The sequence below is a fragment of the Ostrea edulis genome, chromosome 1, assembly GCF_947568905.1.
Source record: "Ostrea edulis chromosome 1, xbOstEdul1.1, whole genome shotgun sequence".
In the NCBI taxonomy this organism is placed as follows: Eukaryota; Metazoa; Mollusca; class Bivalvia; order Ostreida; family Ostreidae; genus Ostrea; species Ostrea edulis.
The window spans coordinates 52,151,334-52,172,313 of record NC_079164.1 but is presented as its reverse complement, the minus strand read 5'-3'; the positions used below and the strand labels follow the sequence as shown (position 1 = coordinate 52,172,313).

The 20,980-nt window shown below is 37.2% G+C and overlaps 1 protein-coding gene across 11 annotated transcripts in view; it reads right to left on the bottom strand.

Moving 5' to 3' along the window:
• LOC125650138 (basement membrane-specific heparan sulfate proteoglycan core protein-like) overlaps positions 1-20,980 on the bottom strand; it is a 251,179-nt gene that overhangs the window by 65,035 nt on the left and 165,164 nt on the right. For all 11 annotated transcript variants that reach the window (XM_056153518.1, XM_056153520.1, XM_056153516.1 and 8 more), the window contains 12 exons: positions 18,682-18,864; positions 17,589-17,687; positions 17,325-17,408; positions 12,211-12,329; positions 11,988-12,099; positions 11,528-11,641; positions 7,596-7,723; positions 7,404-7,490; positions 3,560-3,621; positions 3,106-3,185; positions 2,732-2,872; positions 1,107-1,298 (listed from right to left, as the gene is read on the bottom strand). In XM_056153518.1, the coding sequence (XP_056009493.1) occupies positions 1,107-1,298; positions 2,732-2,872; positions 3,106-3,185; positions 3,560-3,621; positions 7,404-7,490; positions 7,596-7,723; positions 11,528-11,641; positions 11,988-12,099; positions 12,211-12,329; positions 17,325-17,408; positions 17,589-17,687; positions 18,682-18,864 (1,401 nt within the window). The remainder of the gene's footprint in view (positions 1-1,106; positions 1,299-2,731; positions 2,873-3,105; positions 3,186-3,559; positions 3,622-7,403; positions 7,491-7,595; positions 7,724-11,527; positions 11,642-11,987; positions 12,100-12,210; positions 12,330-17,324; positions 17,409-17,588; positions 17,688-18,681; positions 18,865-20,980) is intronic.

Below are 20,980 nucleotides of genomic sequence, written 5' to 3'. Positions count from 1 at the left end.
ATATGTCTCCATAGGAAGTGACCTGTTTAGTTACAAATTGTCAATATTATCATATGTCTCCATAGGAAGTGACCTGTTTAGATACAAATTGTCAATATTATCATATGTCTCCATAGGAATTGACCTGTTTAGATACAAATTGTCAATATTATCATGTCTCCATAGGAAGTGACCTGTTTAGTAACAAATTGTCAATATTATCATATGTCTCCATAGGAAGTGACCTGTTTAGTTACAAATTGTCAATATTATCATATGTCTCCATAGGAAGTCACCTGTTTAGTTACAAATTGTCAATATTATCATATGTCTCCATAGGAAGTGACCTGTTTAGTTACAAATTGTCAATATTATCATATGTCTCCATAGGAAGTCACCTGTTTAGTTACAAATTGTCAATATTATCATATGTCTCCATAGGAAGTGACCTGTTTAGTTACAAATTGTCAATATTATCATATGTCTCCATAGGAAGTCACCTGTTTAGTTACAAATTGTCAATATTATCATATGTCTCCATAGGAAGTGACCTGTTTAGTTACAAATTGTCAATATTATCATATGTCTCCATAGGAAGTGACCTGTTTAGTAACAAATTGTCAATATTATCATATGTCTCCATAGGAAGTGACCTGTTTAGATACAAATTGTCAATATTATCATATGTCTCCATAGGAAGTGACCTGTTTAGTTACAAATTGTCAATATTATCATATATGTCTCCATAGAAAACGACATGTTGATGTTTGTTGAACATATTGTTGACAATCAGCCTAAATTTCTAATCTAATTTAATATTCTATCTGTGAATTAAATGTAAAAACTAGTGACATACTGTTCCTACAAGAGGCCCATGGGACACAATGCTCACTTAAGCCACCTCGCAAATACAAAGATCTTATTGGAACACTAATGGTTAAAAAATTAACAAAGTCCTTCTTTAACTATTGTCTAACAGTGTATTTGTGTCAAAAGTGTAAACTAGTACTTTAAATGACATTAATACATTTACTTAGATCAATAATGTCAATAACATGTCATGATAACCTTGCTGGAGTGTTCAAGCCTGAAAACAGATAGTTTGTTTACTAGAATGTAAAACTTACTTTATTTCCTCTGAATTTTGGAGGAAGACTGAAGAATAGACTCTCTCGTTCCCTTTGAATTCCGGTAAACTGGTTGAAGATAATCTCATTTCTGTCAGTGTTGACGACAAACCCATCTGTGATGGAGTTACTCATGCGACGATTCGTCAATACAAAGTTGTGTGTGTCAGCTCCAGAGAAATTCGGATAAATCTGTTAATGTTAAAGGGCAAATAAACATGAATTTCCCAAAATAAAATTTACAAAAAGCCCATATTAATGACAAGTGATGCATAAACTTGGGCAACTCTTATACAAATTAGTGATGGCTAAAGATGATACATTCCTGATATAAAAATATCTGCCTGATTAAATTATTTTTCAGAATGATGCAAGCAAATATCCTAGTACCAAAAATATGAGATATTAGGTTAAACATCTCATTTTCTTCCACTGCATGTGGATATTTACTCAGTTTTCAGTTTGCTAGATTTTCTCGAGTCATGATACCAACCATCTGCTATGCAATGATATCAGAATAACATTTTCTGCATCAATCTCTAGGTATTTTTCTAGACATGTGACGTTATAATTATACGTACTTATCCCGTTATCATCATATACAAAGATCATTATTTTTACATGCTGAGATTGATTTATTAGTTGGTCACTTTTATAAAGCCACCCCCCCCCCCCCCCCTCGGGGTTTGGGAACAACTACAATACTTTTCTTGCTAACTAAGAATTTTCAGACAAATATGAAGGCATCTTTTTTCTCCATCCTCCTATTCCACTTTCAAAATCGATGCTAGAACTCACCACGTCTTTTAGTTATGTGTGCTTGTTTACTGAAAAGTTACCCAAGTTAATGCTAATTTTTTTTTTATTAGAACTGCAACAGAATCAGAGATGAATAATGGTTCTAATATTCCATATCGTTGAAAGTCTAAAATGTACAGCTTTCAAATATATTTCCAATCACGAGCAAAAGTCTTCTCTTTCATCCCTATCAAGTACCATACTGTCTACAATTGCTGTATGAACTAAGTGAGTTCGAAATGACCTTGCAGGATGAAACGAACAGTGTGTTGAAAGAGACTGGTTTTAAATAAGAACAGAATGCTTTGGCCTGGCCCTGGCACAGAACAATTTGAACGGAATGCCTTCAGTGTCTGTCCATACTTATCATAACCATGAATACATGAAAAGTATGCTGGTGTGAAGTACTGCAATCAATTTTTTTTTAATATCTACATTCTACTTTCATTTCTGTCAGAATTCCCCACTGTTGAAATAGACATACTAAATTTATCAAGATTCATATGCACAATGTTCACATCTGCATCCCATTCATGAGGAAATGACTATCATTATACAGTTGGCAAAAATATCGAAGGCAAAAACATTGGAAATGTAAATTTTTAAATATTAATTGCTATTTCACAATATACCCATTTGAGCTTTACCCTAGAGCCTGAACCACCAGCCTAGGCTAGGGGTCATGAGTTTTACAATTTTGGCACATCATGATTATATACACACATCTTAGTTGGCAAGAAAAGAAGTTGTGCCCAAGGGAAAAGGGAAGGGGGGGGGGGTTATCCTCTAAACTTTTAAACAATAACAAGTAATCAAAATTTCAATACCCTGTCTTTATAAAAGGCAGATGAACTACACTGTCTGGCTACCCCCGAGCACCAACAAGCTAAACATCCCTGCGAATTTTCCTCACTTAGATGAAAGTAGCTTTCTTTACAAAAGCTGCACCTTTGTCCTCGAACATTTGCCTACAAACAAAAGACACAGGAATGAAGCTTGAAACTGTATATTACATTTATTTACAAATAGGGATGAGTTAACATAAAAATCTAACCAAGAAATACTATGACAATTTTTTATATTTTGCTCTGAAATCTGTTCTGGTAAACAATGACAGCAGTAACTCATGATTGTCAGACTGTCTTCACCACCAGCCTTAGAATAAGCTACAGTTCATATACATCGATAGTCTTCCACTTACTTTACACTGACATTGCTTTGTCAAGGCATCACACTGGGTGTTTGGGACAATTCCACGACTGTCACACTGACAATTTGGACCTGAAACATTCAAATTTTCAAATAAAACTTTAAACTGCAAAAGTATGTATAACAATAGTATGTAAACAGAAATCTGACCAACCAGCATAGGTTCCCTTCAGTGTTACCCTGTCATCTTAAAAAATAAAATCATACTGTGGAAATGACATTAGGGAACATCTTAATAACAACACCTTTTCTCAAGGAATCAGTTATGGAAACATTCAGGTTGAAGTGCACACAATTTTCTAACACAGTAAATCTGATGTACACACATGCCAACTTTCCGTGATTTGGGCAGGATTCTCCCAATTTTAAGCATGATTCCTGATGGGGAAAGTACCCCCCACCCCCTCTCAACATATAAATGTAAATAAAAGTGGAATATGTCTTACCAGTAGAGATTTTGCAGTAGTCGCCTTGCTGCATTGGGTTTCCTGAGTATCCCTGAATACAGCTGCAAGAGAGATAATGCATTAGAAATAGTGAAGATGCATGGAGCAAAGTACAGTCCCAGCTGTCTGACCCCAACACAGTAACCTTACACAAAGTACAGTCCCAGCTGTCTGACCCCAACACAGTAACCTTACACAATTAGTACAGTCCCAGCTGCCTGACCCCAACACAGTAACCTTACACAAAGTACAGTCCCAGCTGTCTGACCCCAACACAGTAACCTTACACAAAGTAGTCCCAGCTGTCTGACCCCAACACAGTAAACTTACACAAAGTACAGTCCCAGCTGTCTGACCCCAACACAATAACCGTACACAAAGTACAGTCCCAGCTGTCTGACCCCAAAACAGTAACCTTACACGAAGTACAGTCCCAGCTGTCTGACCCCAACACAGTAACCTTACACAATTAGTACAGTCCCAGCTGTCTGACCCCAACACAGTAACCTTACACAAAGTACAGTCCCAGCTGTCTGACCCCAACACAGTAACCTTACACAAAGTAGTCCCAGCTGTCTGACCCCAACACAGTAACCTTACACAAAGTACAGTCCCAGCTGTCTGACCTCAACACAGTAACCTTACACAAAGTACAGTCCCAGCTGTCTGACCCCAACACAGTAACCTTACACAAAGTACAGTCCCAGCTGTCTGACCCCAACACAGTAAACTTACACAAAGTACTGACCCCAACACAGTAAACTTACACATGTGATCAAATTTTGACTTAACAATTTTACATCTGCAATATCCATTTTCAACCCTTAAGAATGCCTAATCTGTGTTGACAAATGTTGGATCAAATGAGACAGAACCTGATGCCCAATCCTATTATAAAGAGTTTATATGCATATAAAATACCATTTATATCAAAATAAAGAGGCCCACAGTATTCACCTCCGTCACGTTGCTAATACAGAGATAAGACTCACAAGTCTGGGACATCCACAAATTAGGGTTCCCACTCTTGGAATAAAAAATTGCACAGGATATTTCCTCAATTTTATGGATTGCATTAGCTGTCAGAGAGTGGTGGTTCTCTGATATTTCACCTATCACAATATAGCACCTGTGTTTCATTGTAAATATGCAAGAACATAATTGTATTTCACCTGCTGAACTATTGTTAAAAATGTAAAAACTTTATCATTATTCTTTTTTCCCCTTCCTATTTTTGGATTTGGATAAAGGGTCAGACAACATACAGAGAAATCTTCAAGTGGAGACACATGGTTTGTTGTATCTTCCTGTACATGCTGATGATAACAAATATTAATCTTGACACAGCAGCTTTCCTGAACACGAGGTCCATGAGTCTTAAGAGTCACCTTGGAATCACACAACAGACCATAAATCAGGAATGTTGTGTGCAAATGATAGATGATGCATGCATGAATTTTTAAAAACTCTGAGAACTGGATCCTAATGGTAACTAAAGTGCACCATCACAGCACATGATATGCCTGTTAGATTTGTCATAAACATGCATAGGACAAAATCATGTCAGCCTTGGTACCAATCTAATCAAAATCAGACCTTCTTTAACCTAAATCTGATTCCTTTACACTGGAGAAGGATCTGACAGCATTGCGTTTGAGGTCATGTTATTGACCCCAGTCTCATGAATAATTCAATAACTATGGAATGACAAAGAATCAAGAACCAATCGGAAAATCATTTTACTGAAGCGTATTTGGATTGTAAGTTCACAAAAAAAAATAAAAAATGTCGATCCATGAAAAATTTAAACAAATTCCAAAAATCAGCATTCCAGGAAGATCTTAGATCCCATACATCCATTTTTATTTCCGTGCAGAATTACGGGTATTGTCCACACTAGTGGGCCCCCTTCCAGATATCTGGCTAGTTGCACGCATGGCAGATCTCACCTCAGATCTCTATTTTCTCCGGTCTTGAGGGTCAGCAGCAGAGAGCTTCCATTCTCTACGATCTTTCTCCTTCAGCTCTCTCCATGATAGCATTGGCCGACCAACTCTACGTCTCCCAGGAACTTGTATGTTTAGAGCGCACTTGATTGCACTGCTGGATCTGACAACGTGGCCATACCAGCGGAGTCTCCTTTCCCTTAAGATGAGGTCGAGGTCATCGATGCCAAGTCGCCCCAGCAATTCAGTTGAACCTAGAGTGGCCATATCTTCAGGCTTGATGTTACAGATCTGTCTGATCATGGCCCTGTCATTGATGTTACAGATCTGTCTGATCATGGCCCTGTCATTGATGTTACAGATCTGTCTGATCATGGCCCTGTCATTGATGTTACAGATCTGTCTGATCATGGCCCTGTCATTGATGTTACAGATCTGTCTTATCATGGCCCTGTCATTGAGCAGTAGGTGATGGAGATTTGGCATGGTCAGTGCCCAAGTCTCACTCTCATGGAGCATAGCACTCCGTACATAGGTGTTATACACTCGACCACGGGTCTTGTACGACAGGTGGCGTGATGTCAGGACTGGTAGCAGCTCCTTGAACTTCTTCCAAGTGGTCTTCACACACATAGTGGTTGCAAGGTCACAGCCACCAGCTGCGGAAAGCATGTCTCCGAGGTAGCAGAAGGAACCTACAACCTCCAACTTGTCTAGACCAACTTGGATTTCACTCTGCAGCCTGCCGTCAAGAGGGCGAGCCATTCCTCTGCATCTTGAACATCTGAAGTCAGGGTCCACAGACAGTCGCATGAGCCCACTGCATTTCTTGTGCACCCAGTGCTTGCAGCCATTGCAGAAAATACTATTGCTGCCTACACCTGTACGACAGACAGCACATGGGAAGCTGTCCGAGTCCTGAAGTAGGTCAAGACCCGTACCGCAGATCATGATCTTGGTTTTGCCTGCATTCACTCTCAGTCCTTTCCTTTCCAAGTCAGGAGCCTCTTGACACATTCATCCAATGAGTCAGTAATGATAACCAGGTCATCTGCATACAGATCCTCCCAGGGAACACTGGTGCGAAATTCGCGTGAAAGAGCCTCGAGTATGATGATGAAAAGCAGAGGGCTGAGTACTGACCCCTGATGGACTTCGATCTTCACAGCAAACTCCTCACTGTAGCCATCACCAACACGAACAAAGCTACAAGCTATTGATAAAATATATTTCCTGTGGCGTTGTAACATCGCTCATGGCCACCGCCATCTTCTTCAATTATTCCCCTGTGCTTCAATGCAAATTTACATGTTAACGGAAGCTTAATTCATTTGATTGGTCAGGTGTGAAAGGTGAAATAACTTGACCTCAAACGCAATGCTGTCAGATTCTTCTCCAGAGTAATGGTTTGAGAATATCTGATTTTAACTAGATTGGCCTTGGTACAACAATTGACTTGTCAATATACCACTTGAATTGTTCAATTAACTACAGAAATGATATTTCAAAACATATTTTCATTTTCTCAGATGTAGTTAGACAATTTCATTCATATGATATGAATAAATTAACAATTTTGGGTTGTACAAAGAAATGTCCCATAAGTAAAGGAGTGACAAATTATTTCCACAGCCTTCTTACATTATAGTCACTGATTAATCTGTAACTTGATAAATACAATTTGGTTCTTAGCCTCTAAGCAAATCTACAGAACACCACAATCACATTCCAACAGAGGAATTATCTACTGCTTAAAATGAAAGAGGAGTTTAAGGAAGGAGATAGTGTGACGGATGGACCGGAATTATCATACACCCAAGCTTTCTCTACAAAGTGTGGGTTTGTTTATCATGTAAAAACTACAAATAAATCCTTTTAAAAGACAGATGGACTTCTACCTTTCACATCTACGTCCTGTGTGTCCAGCTGGGCAAGCTGTACATCTTACTTGTCCATCTCTTGCCAACTCGCATGTAGGACTGAATCTGTTAATAAATAAGAGCAAAATCTGATTCTAGTGCCAATATAAAGTCAGTTTTATAAACACGGTCATTTTGAACATTGTACTTTACCAGTTAAAAGAAACATACTGATTTGGTGGCTGTGTTAGGGGACAAGGACATGGCTGGCAATCACTAGGAGTTCCCCTGGTGGCATCACCATAGAAACCAGTGGCACAACGTTCACATTGCTCTCCATCTGTGTTATGTTGGCAGTTCTAACAGAAAAATTCAAATAACTGAATATTTTTCCAGTTACATGCTCATCATTAGATTAAAACAAAAGGCCCATAATGGATACCTGTGTCTTGCAAAGTGAAAAAAATTATGTTGATTGGAACAAGTACTACATCTTTCCAGGCCTTGAGAACTGGCTGTCCTCATTTTGTGTGCTTGTGTTATCAACTAATGGTCATTATTCTTCACAACTCTAACCATGATACTTTGAACTTTTGCCTTGATCTTGGCCTAAACTTGGTGAAAGATCACGATACACTTCCACTATATATACTCGGATAAAAGTTGACTCGTGTATCAAGTCAGTGACCCTTTTTTCTCCACATTTTTTTGGAATTCGACATTGCTCTCTTATTAGTCAGATTTAATTTTTTTTATCAGATTGTCCGTCAACTTTTTACCCATTAGCAAGAGTTGTGTTTCTAAATGTTGTATATATTTTCTGCACATAAATCTTGATCTTTAATTATATACCCATCAATGTTTCATTTTTTTTATACTGTGGATTTCACAGAGTGCGATCCGGTTTTCCGGATCACCACACTGTGGTTTTCTGATTCCGTGTCAGTTTCCTCTGAAACTGATGACATCACAATGCAACGTTTTTTGCATGGAAAATATCGCCGTGTCACAAACAAGACTGCTTACACAAAATAAAATTTCACTGTATGTCCATGTTTTTGATGATTTACATTACATTTATTATCTTATAAATGTGGATTCAAAAATAAATGATGGGGTATATAATATAAAATTTATCATTACTACAATAACTTGATATGAAGAGTTGGATCACATCTCGTTGACAGGCGTGGATCAGCAGATCAAACTCGACGCTTCACATCTTGTATGATCTGGTGATCCGCTCCTGTCAACTTGACGTGATCCAACTCTTCAGATCAAGTTACTGTAGAAATAATATATATTTATTACCAATAACCTCATGTTAAATACACTGAATAAGAAAGGAAATAATTCTTTCTAGGGTACATTTTCAGTTTTTCTCTTTTCAGCATGGTGATTGGAACAATAATTGCACCACACAAAACTCTGATATTTCAGAGAAAATTTTATGAGATGCTCAAGTCCCAAGCTGTTGGTTATCAGTGCCCTAGACACGCCAAGCAAAGTGTGGTCAAGTAACTGGATGCTCAATAAATTACTGTAGTTTAACTATAATAGGCAACACGTATCCATATCATTGCATGCACCCCTTTAATTGTTTGACAGAGACTATACTGTGGTCTGTGTGTATTTAATGGCGCATGCCCCTGGTGTGGAATAGTACAAGCAGATTGAAACAAACATTTAATCTACCATATCCACATCACAGTGGCAAGTACTTGGTTTTGTTATTTAAACTATCGCTATTGTTATCGTTTTAATACATTCAAATGTTGCAAGTTGTGCGGCAAGAAAAAAATAAGTCTCAATATGGAGTGTTTTGTGCACATATTTGTGATCTTTCAAAATACATACAATCACAGATTTTACAGAAGAGGGAAAAATGGAAGTTTGATACATATAAATGATTTTAACATTCCCTAATTTTTTAATACATTTTCATTATGTGGCCATATTGGCCCTGCCCCAAAGCCTGAACCCCTGACCCATGAATTTCACAATTTAGGTAAAGAGCTTCATGAACATCATAATCATACATTTAGTTTTTCTCAAATATATAATGGAGTAGAGAAGATTTTCTAAGATTTAATACTCTCTAAATGGCCATATTGGTCCAGCCCCAGGGCCTGAACCTGACCCAGGAGCCATGAATTTCACAATTTTGATAGAGGGCTTCATGGACATCATAACCATGCATTTAGTTTCTCTCTCACATGTGTGATAGTAGGATAAGATTTTGATAATAAAGCCTTTCTTTTGCATATTTGGCCCCACCCATGAGGCTCCAGGGGTGGTAAGTTAATATATTTAACAATTTATATTCCTCTTATCCCAGAGATGCCTCACACCAATAAAGTGCACCGCCACGGCACATGATACGCCCGTCACATATTGTTAACAGTATAGATTGTACCCATTAAAACATTTTTTTTTATATCACCTTAATTAAATGTCAGTGACCTTAAAGTAGGATGCGACACACCTTCTACCCAAGATGCATTAGTTGACCAATTTTGGTGATTCTAGGTCTAATAGTTTTCAAGTTATGAGTCGGACAAGTTTTTGCCATATATGGCCACATCTTCTTAATGAAAAGTCACAGTGACCTGGTTTTAATGTGCGACACACCTTCTACCCAAGATGTATCTACAGACAAAGTTTGATGATTTTAGGCCTTGTAGTATTTAAGTTACGGGTTGGACACGAAAAAGCTAACAGACGGACGGACAGACGGACGGACGGACATGAACGCCATACCATAATACGTCCCGTCTTAAGACGGGCGTATAAAAATAGTAACAATTGACCAAGTAGTTTTCAAGAAGTTAAAAATGTAAAATTGCTAACGGGTGATGATGGAGGCAGACCAATAGCAATAGGTCCCCCAAGTGACTCAGGTGACCTAAAAAGTTTTTGCTACATATAGCAAATCCAATCTGTCATTGGCTGTTTAAGTCAGTTCATTTTGATTTCAGAAATCAAATAAACTTGCATCATTCATTTTCTTGGCTCTTTTATACATGAAATTTTCTGGATTAATTTATCTTTGTGGGAAATATTTCCAGTTGCAATCAGCCAATAACATGTATGATATCCCAAATTTTCAGTTACTTAACAGATATACAGTGAAACTTCTTGAAACCGGCCAACTCTCGGACCGAATAAAACGGCCAGTTTAGAGGGGTGGCTGGTTTACTGAGAATTTAGCATTAAGAGACATTCTATCTCAATATTCACAAAGTAGGAACTGTTCACTTTATTCTGGTGATCTATGATCAATTGGTGGAGATCAAATTAGTCCATTTGTACCTACAGGTAATTATAAATTCTCCCTGAAATCATCTAATTGTAAACTGAAACTATAATAGGATACATAAAGAAAACACAGAGGCCTATTATTGGAATTCCTCTTACCTATAAAAACTCTTGTTTACATTCATCGCTTATATCATTAACAAATTTGTTTTGATGTTTTTGAAAAGTACAGTACTGTAGTAAATATGAAATTGTAATTTGAATATTTCTTAGGAATTGTAAGTCTATGGAAACCAAGAAAATAAATTTATCTTTAAGTAATTATCATTACCAGTCATGGGTTTGTTCATCATTAAATACCACTTACATCCATGGGATAGTATGGTGCAACAATATGGTGTTTGAATGAATATTCAATATGTTCGTAATTGTTTTTTTTTTTACATTTTGTACAGAATTTGGAAGGGTCACTTGGATTAGCCAAGTGTCACTTAACACCCATAACAGCACAGGTAAACAATAGAAATTATAGAGGCCACTAGTGTCTTTCACACCTCCAGTGGATGATTTCCCACCTGGCCTGTTGGTCAGTCAGTTTGCACACCTGGCCGATTTTGATCAACCTGGGCCCCTGGCCAAAATTTCCTTGTCTTCAAAAAGTGGCCAGTATGATAAGGGTAAATTACACAGGATTGTTAACAAGAGTACTTTAAAAAAAGTGGCTGATGTCCGGTTTTCAGGAGTGGCCGGTTTTGTAAGACTTTCTTTGTAAGGAAATGTTAAGATTTCTGCCAGGACTTTGAAAATCGGCAGATATTCAGGGAGAACTGGTTTTCTGAGGGGCCGGTTTGGAGAAGTTTCACTGTACTTAGTTTTCAGCAAATTCTGATTTGATATCTACACACCCTACAACGTCCAGTATCCGGGTCACATTCACTGGAATGGCCATTACATTGACATGGTTCACAAGTCCCAAGATATGTACCACTGCCACTGCGGGTATAACCCACATCACAGTCCTAAAAGGTAAAAAAAAAAAAAAAAGCGTGCAGAATTAACAAACATAAATTTTCAAATATCAATTACATAATTATACTTACACAATTTGAAGGGTTGTAATAATCAAATCCAACATTTGATGACTCAATAAAATACAGTGATTAAATATTCAAGACCTCCCAAATGATCCTTGCATACGACACATTGTCTTGTATGATATATCCACATATGTATGCCAAATATTTTAAGACTTTATGATAAAAGATACCAGAGATAAGGTCTGAAAAACATTCACTGAGCAGTGGAAAAAGAAATCAGACTAAAACAATATGTCCCTCTAACAAAGGGGATGACATTTCTGCACACCTCACATGACAGCCCTTTGTAGCCTCTGGGACACTGACACTGCTCCACTGTTGATGCACGACCTTGACCTGTGACCCTGTCTTCTGCGATATCCATGACCACATCTCTAATACTGAAATAGAAAGATATCAGAGATTTCAACATTTGAATACCTAAATTCTACCATGGCACCTCTGGAGATTTAGGAATGTGCAGCTGTTTATTTTGTATATCAGAAACCTACCTAGACTGATCGGTGTCCTTAGTGAAGGTGGCTCTGATCAGTATGGCATTCAAGTCTGCCAGCGCCATCAACAAAAACTCCCTGGATGTTGCTGCGCCATCCAGCCCAGTCCATGCATTCTGTAAAAAACAAACAGCTTCCATTCTTACTTCACATTCACTTGTCTTGTTTTCTTTGAATGATTTATGACACTTTTACAGATTGCAACCAGCTATTTTGAAATGGAGAACGTTCATATTTATTTCATCTTTAAATGTGAATTAAATGTTAATTCAAGACTTCCAATTTCACAAGATGATGGATGACATAAATTGATCATGGCTTATGAATACTATTATGTGTCCTACTTTAGCATATTTAAAATAAATTGCAAATGTTGGCCAATTGCTGCTAAGAAATCATGAATTCTTTATGTTGTATTTGTTGAAGATCAAAATTGACCTTGTTTCAATTAGGACTAGTTCTAATTGTAACGGGGACCGTTACAGATGTTCCCCAAACCTCCCCCAATTAAAAAGTGATGTCCTTGTGAATCTATAGGAAAAAATCATTTTATTTTAGCCTTTAATTACATGTAGTACGTTCAATATGGTCATTTCAGTACCAAGAAATGAAAGAAAGCGTTGCACGTGCATACACGCGCACGCGTGTATGATTTCGAATTTTTCTTGATGTCGTTCAACAGGCATTTGTATCATTTACCCACAGTATGAATTTCATAACGTTTCCACCAAATATAAGGAAGTTATAGCGATTTTAAAATCGTCCAATCAGAAATCAGCACACGTGCATGCACGTGCTGAGCAGTAATTCTAACCACAGCAATTTGTAAGGAGTACCAAGATACATCTAAACCCCTAATATGAATAGAATTTGATGAAAAACAAAAACGTTATCGTCCTTTAAAAATTGAACATTTAAAAAACGTTGCACGCGCATGCGCGTGGGCATTTTTTGTTACACCAACATATAGATACACATATTGTCTACATATGCTGTGAATATCATCTCATTCGCTTCATAAATAAGATAGTTACAAACGTTTTAGCATTATCCAATCAAAATGAAGCGCACGTGCATGCACGTGCAAATTGGTAATTTTGACCATGTAAATCAGTTAAGGGTCTCAATATCTACCTATGATATGAATTTCAAGCCATTTCAATGAACAACAAAAAAGTTAGACTGATTCCAAAGTTAGCGTACACATTTTGTAATGCGCGTGCACGCGCATGCGCATGCGTGCGCGTGCTGGCAAAATAACTATTATTTTTCATATGTACAAATGATATACTATCATCCTATTTAGGTTTTATATCGCTTCCTTCAATATTCTGATTTTCCATTTTTTGTACCAAAATTGCAATGCACGTGCGCGCGCGTGCATGCACGTGCAAACAAAATGACTATCACTATGCACATCTACAAACGCTATACTATCATCCTGGAAAGTTTCATATCGATCCCTTTTGTAGTTTCTGAGAACACTACCGGACAAAAAAGTACCGGAGAAAAAGAATAATAATAATAACTAGATGCGATCTCGTTGCGAGCAAGGAGTGGGTCTTCCGTCCAATTTAAGATGTGATGAGATAAGAATTTCACTGAGATTTTCGTTCATAAATAATGATACAAATATATTGTCTAGACGTACAATTTAGCTTCGGTAATGTTTTATAAATATTGATCATTTAAGTGTTATAAATTAAAGACTCTCTGCCCCTCTCGGCCACTAATTAAAGGGGTCAGCCTTTTTTCGAGAAAAAAGTTAATAATGTTATTTACTGCGAAAACAATTCGACTGATCAGGCGAGTCATGTCGCCCGAAGGCCTATTTTTTGATATCATTCTAGATATATCTCGGAAAACTGAACAAATTTTGTTCTACATGTCCTATCAAAATTTTCTTCAGAAAAAAGTTATTGATTGCGACATTTATCAGACTGTGAAGGCGAGTCATAGGCCCGTGGGCCTTTTTCTTGATATCGTATGAAAGATCTTGCAAAACTGAACACCTTTTGTTCTACATGTCTAATCAAAAGATTCTCGAGAAAAAAGTTAGTAATTATGACACTAATCAAACTGTTCAGGCGAGCCATGAGGCCCGTTCGCCTTTTTGATGATGTTGTTCGAAAGATCTTGCAAAACTGAACAACTTTTGTTCTACATGTCTAATCAAAAGATTCTCGAGAAAAAAGTTAGTAATTATGACACTAATCAAACTGTTCAGGCGAGCCATGAGGCCCGTTCGCCTTTTTGATGATGTTGTTCGAAAGATCTTGCAAAACTGAACAACTTTTTTTCTAGATGTCTTATTAAAAGTTTCTTGACAAAAATGTAATAGATTGCAACAATAACCCAATTATTCAGGTGAGCCATGAGACCCACAGGCCTATTTCTTAACATCGTTAGTTAACGCTTGCGAAACTGAACAACTTTCGTTCTACATGTCTTGTCAAAAGTTTCTCGAGAAAAAAGTTGTTAATGTTATTGATTGTGATACAAATTCGACTTTTCAGGCGAGCCATGACGCCCGGAGGCCTATTTTTTGACATCATTAGATAGATCTTCCAAAACTGAACAACTTTCATTCTACATGTCTTATCAAAAGTTTCGTGAGAAAAAAGTTAATCATTGTAACAGAAATTCAATGGTTCAGGCGAGCCATTAGGACCATGGGCGCATTTCTTGATATGACACGAAAGATCTCAATAAACTGTACAACTTTTGTTATATATGTCTAAACAAAATATTTACGAATAAAAAGTTCTGATTTAAAACGTGGAAAAAAATTGGGCACTTTTTTAAACTCCATTTTCGACCCCTACCGAGCTTCCATACTAGGCACTTCCGGAAATTTTGAAAACCAATGTGCACAACTACAACATGTCGTCTAACATCACTGAAAATTTCAGCATTCTAGCTTTTGTCGTTTTTGAGTTTTTGTCCGGACAAAATGGTCATCTGAAAATCGATAAAAGGGGGATAACTTCCAACCGGAAGTGAATTTTCGAAAATCCAAAAAAATATATAAACTTCAGATAGCAATGCATCAACCCTAAAAATTTGAAGCAAATCGATCAAGCCATCTCTGAGAAATCCTCTGCACAAAATCGGTAAGGAAAAAAAAAAAGAATAAAAATAATAATAATAATAATAATAAGAAAAGTGAAAAATCAACAATAGAATAATAGAAGGTTCTTCCGCTGAAGACGGAAGACCCTAATAACTAGACACGATCTCGTTGCGAGCAACGAGTAGGTCTTCCGTTCGATTTGTTGATGCACTCGGAGTTAAAAAAAAAAAAGAAAGACAAATGAGTCCCAATTTAGTTTCCGACTTTAAGACACTTTAGATATAATCAATTTTTCATATCATAAGCTTCTGAAGCAAAGTTGCGGTGAAATTCGTTTGAAATTCGACTCTCCAGGCGAGCCATAAGGCCCACGGGCCTATTTCTTGATGTCATTTGTTAGCCCTCTATAGACTCAACAACTTTAGTTCTATATGTCTTTACAAAATATTTACCTGTAAAAAGTTATTGAGATCGACCGATATCGACAAAAAATCGACTCTACAGGCGAGCCATTAGGACCATAGGCCTATTTCTTGATATCAATCGATAGATCTCGATAAACTGAACAACTTTTGTTCAATATGTCCTTACAAAATATTTACCAGTTACAAGTTTTTGAAATCGACTGATATCGACAAAAATCGACTCTACAGGCGAGCCATGAGGCCCACAGACCCATTTTTTGATATTGATCGATAGGTTATGACACATTGAACAACTTTTGTTCAATAATGCTTTTCAAAAAATATGTCGTTTTAAAGATATGAGGCGTCAAATATTTACGATTTTGGCCCTTAAAATCTCTAATTACGTAACATATGACCTACTTTTTGATTTGATAAGATCAAGCTCGTTGAGATGAACATTTCCGCTTCTACAACTTATTACAAAATATTAATAGTTTCTGAGATATTCTCATAAACCTTTGGACCCTTCTGGGCCCCTAATTTAAAGGGTCAGCCCCTTTTGCTTGATATCGTAAGAAAGGTCATGACATTTCAAACATTTTTTGTTCAACAAGTATTTAGAAATTCTTTACCGTTCTCGAGTTATTTCTAGAAGTAATTTTTAGGGGCCAAACTGTAGCTCCCTAACGGGGCCACATAGGGTAAAAACGAAATATGCATATTGTTCAGATCATCATTCTGAACAACTTTTGTTCTTTATTGCTTTTCAAAATATTTGTCGTTTTCGAGATACAAGGGGTAAAAAATTTATGGTTTTGGCCCTTAAAATCCCTTATTACGTAACATATGACCTAAATTTTTATATGAATAGATTTGGATTGTTGAGATGAACATTTTTTGTTCTTTGACTTATACCAAAATATTAACGATTTTTGAGATATTTGATCTAGACTTTGAGCCCTTCTAGATCCCTAATTTAAGGGGATAGCCCCTAAATCTTGATATTTTCGAAAAGATCTCGTAAATGTGCACAACTTTTGTTCTACATGTCTTAACAAAATATTTGCAAGAAAAAAGATATTGGAGATCAAAGGTCAAAAATCGCCGAAATCGGCGAAAAATTTTGGCATCCATTTTTTCAGGTCCAGGCGAGCGTTTAGGCAAATCGCCTCCGGTAAAATCGAATCCCCCACAAATCTTCTAAAATGTTTACTCTATCTTGTGTAGAAATTTCAAGACTCTAGCTTCAAAACTAACGGAGGAGATGTGTGGACAACAAGGTCCTTCAAAAAGTCACTAAAAGAGAGATAACTCCTGACCGGAAGTGACGTCAAGCACAAAATTTTGCAAGCAAAGTCTCGTCACCAAAAGACATCTTTCCTGAAAATTTCGTGAAAATCGATCAAGAAATGGCTGAGAAAAACGCGTGTACTACCAAGGAAAATAATAATAATAATGAAGAAGAAGAACGCGAACAATAATAGTAAGGTCTTCCGCAGGAGACGGAAGACCTTAATAATAATAATAAGAAACAGAGTAAAAACAATATGTTCCCAAACTTTGTTTGGGGAACATAAATATGTTATGTCCCAATCATTATCAACATGCTAAACTGTGTGACAAATACTCACCTCTGTGAATGGGACCCTGTAGGACATAGGAGTGTTTGGTCGGTGTTCTTGTGTAGAGTTATGAATCAAAGTTACCCCATTACCCTAAAGGTAAGAATCTCATTTGTAGCTTGTCTATCATTCTGATATAATATATACTATGCTGTAAAACTTTTAAGAAAGAAAATGGTGATTGCCTTCAACAAAATTCATTTAATTTACAATCTAATATATACTTATTAAGAACAAGAAGAAAAAAATCTTTAGACCATCATGCAAACTTACAATCAGTTCTACAAGCGGACCATCAAGTTCACTGGGTGAGGCATCTTGTCCAGGTCTGTAAACCAGCACAAATTTCAGATAACCTCCATAAGAAATTACCTGCAGAAACAAAGGAGAATTGAGGGCAGGTATAGGCTTCTCATACATTGATATCATTTCAGAAATTCAAGACTTCACACCAATAAGCATTATATTGTTTACTCTGATGCTGGATTGCCATATGTGCAGTAAATTGTATCAATGTGTTGAAATCAGATTTCCAAATTTCAGGTGATGGGAATTTAGTAACAGGAAATAAGATTATTGAAATGTAATGCATGTAGCCTTGGCACAAATCCCTTGCATGAATACATCATGATTTAAGTAAATTAGAATGAATTCATTGTATATATGAAAGACAAAAAAAAAAAAAAATAAATAAAAAAAAAAAAAAATTAACAAATAGTTTCTCAGGCCTAAAATTTAAAATTTTGATGTGGGAGGCTGTAGCATGAGTTATTTTTCCTTTCTATGTTTGACTGTAGCTAGAGGTTACCGTACCTTTTCTTTCTAATGTACATGTATTTATATAGAATAAGCAACAGGATTTTTATATTTATAAAAAATAGCTTCACATTGCTTACTACTAAGTATATACTATTATTTTTAGACACTTGCAGATAAATGAGTATGCATTCAATTATTATTTGATAAAAAAATATTTACAATTTTATCAAAACCTTCTGAAAGTTTCACATAAAAATCTATAACAAAACAGTTACCTCATTTACATAAATAAACAGATATGAATTGAGAGAAAAAATTCTATGCAGTACATTTTCAACCGATGCAGCAGTGCCTGAGAAACTATTGATTGATTTTTCGTTGGTCTAATAAATTGATGACTATAGTTCAAGAATAATATTTTCTAAAGAATAATGTTCAAAAGTTTATACCAAACAAATAGACAGACAGAGATACCAAACATATCTAATGAAAAAAGCTCAGGTCAGGTGAGCTAATTAAAGGAAAACAAGTCATCAGTACACCACTAGGAGTAAATAGAACACTTGTTTCTGCACAACTTCAGATAATTTCTTTATGCATAATTCACCTTGTCTCCAAGGAAACGCTTTGGAAGAGACCAGTAATAAACAGTATCTTTCTGGTTATTGAATCTCCTATAGCCCAATTCCCTCACATTGCTGTTAACAGTGAAACCATCTGATATTGTCTCTCTCTGAAGCAGATCTGTCAGGACAAAGTCATTACTATTTCTTGTAAATGTGGCTCCAATCTGAAAATAGACATAAAACATTACAAAGATGAAGGACACATAGATCACTGTGACTGGAGTTCCACTGGCCCGACTCACAAAGACACATAGATCACTGTGACTGGAGTTCCACTGACCTGACTCACAAAGACACATGGATCACTGTGACTGGAGTTCCACTGCCATGAATCACAAAGATACAAGGATTACAGTGTGACTGGAGTTCCACTGGCCCAACTCACAAAGACACATGGATCACAGTGTGACTGGAGTTCCACTGGCCCAACTCACAAAGACACATGGATCACAGTGTGACTGGAGTTCCACTGGCCCAACTCACAAAGACACATGGATCACTGTGACTGGAGTTCCACTGCCATGAATCACAAAGATACAAGGATTACAGTGTGACTGGAGTTCCACTGGCCCAACTCACAAAGACACATGGATCACTGTGACTGGAGTTCCACTGCCATGAATCACAAAGACACAAGGATTACAGTGTGACTGGAGTTCCACTGACCCGATTCACAAAGACACATAGATCACTGTGACTGGAGTTCCACTGACCCGACTCACAAAGACACATAGATCACTGTGACTGGAGTTTCACTGACCTGACTCACAAAGACACATGGATCACAGTGTGACTGGAGTTCCACTGACCTGACTCACAAAGACACATGGATCACAGTGTGACTGGAGTTCCACTGACCCGATTCACAAAGAAACATGGATCACTGTGACTGGAGTTCCACTGACCCGACTCACAAAGACACATGGATCACAGTGTGACTGGAGTTCCACTGACCCGATTCACAAAGACACATAGATCACTGTGACTGGAGTTCCACTGACCCGACTCACAAAGACACATGGATCACAGTGTGACTGGAGTTCCACTGGCCCAACTCACAAAGACACATGGATCACACTGTGACTGAAGTTCCACTGACCCAACTCACAAAGACACATGGATCACAGTGTGACTGGAGTTCCACTGACCTGACTCACAAAGACACATGGATCACAGTGTGACTGGAGTTCCACTGGCCCAACTCACAAAGACACATGGATCACACTGTGACTGGAGTTCCACTGACCCGACTCACAAAGACATATGGATCACAGTGTGACTGGAGTTCCACTGACCCAACTCACAAAGACACATGGATCACAGTGTGACTGGAGTTCCACTGGCCCGATTCACAAAGACACATGGATCACTGTGACTGGAGTTCCACTGGCCTGACTCACAAAACAACCTTCTTCTGAAGAGCAAACTCAAATCTTCAATAGATGTAAAAGCTACTTTGTTTGCTAGAAATTTTTTCATGGATATCATCATTCCTATGGTTTCTGAAAAGTTCTTTTACCCCAATGGAATGATCTATGAATACTGAACAATTGTAGGGCAAATAATGAGCCTATGCAGAGTGATTGATGGTGAATGATGAGTACAAGGTGATGAAACAATGAAAGCAATGTAAAAGGAGAGCACATAGAGCAAAATGTGAGCGAGAATTGAATGCAGACTTAAAAGAAAATGTTTAATGGTGCCCTGGCAATTTTTCAGCTTTTTCTTTTTTGTTCAAGTTTCTCCAAGGTATACCTTTATTCAACATCTATTCACCTGTCTGGATAGAATCACTTTCACAATAATAAATGGTTCTTTCGTGAATTAAACCAATAGGTCAATGGGCCTAAATGGTCACCTGAGTATCACACAATACAGAAGAGGAAGCAAGAATGCATTGAGAAATGGTCAATATGGTCGAAAAGGATGTTCAATTTTTCTAATTCTGATCACAAGGAACCTTTTGTAATATAGTGTCAAGGCGGGTGTGACCAGTCAACAGGGGATGCTTACTCCTTCTAGGCACCTGATTGCACCACTCGTGTTTCCAGGGGCCTGAGTTTGCTCTGTTCACTATTTCTTGTGGGATTTACATGATTGATCACTGTTTATCATCTTCACCTTTTTCATGCTAAATCAAATTTTGTGGGAACCTCACCTACATGATGACATTTCTACATGAACGAAAATTCTGAGATGGGTTGTAAAACATCATATACCCCTTAGGGGGTCCGTTTGGAAATTCACTTTTTCAATTATGGAATTAATCCATGCTGCTTA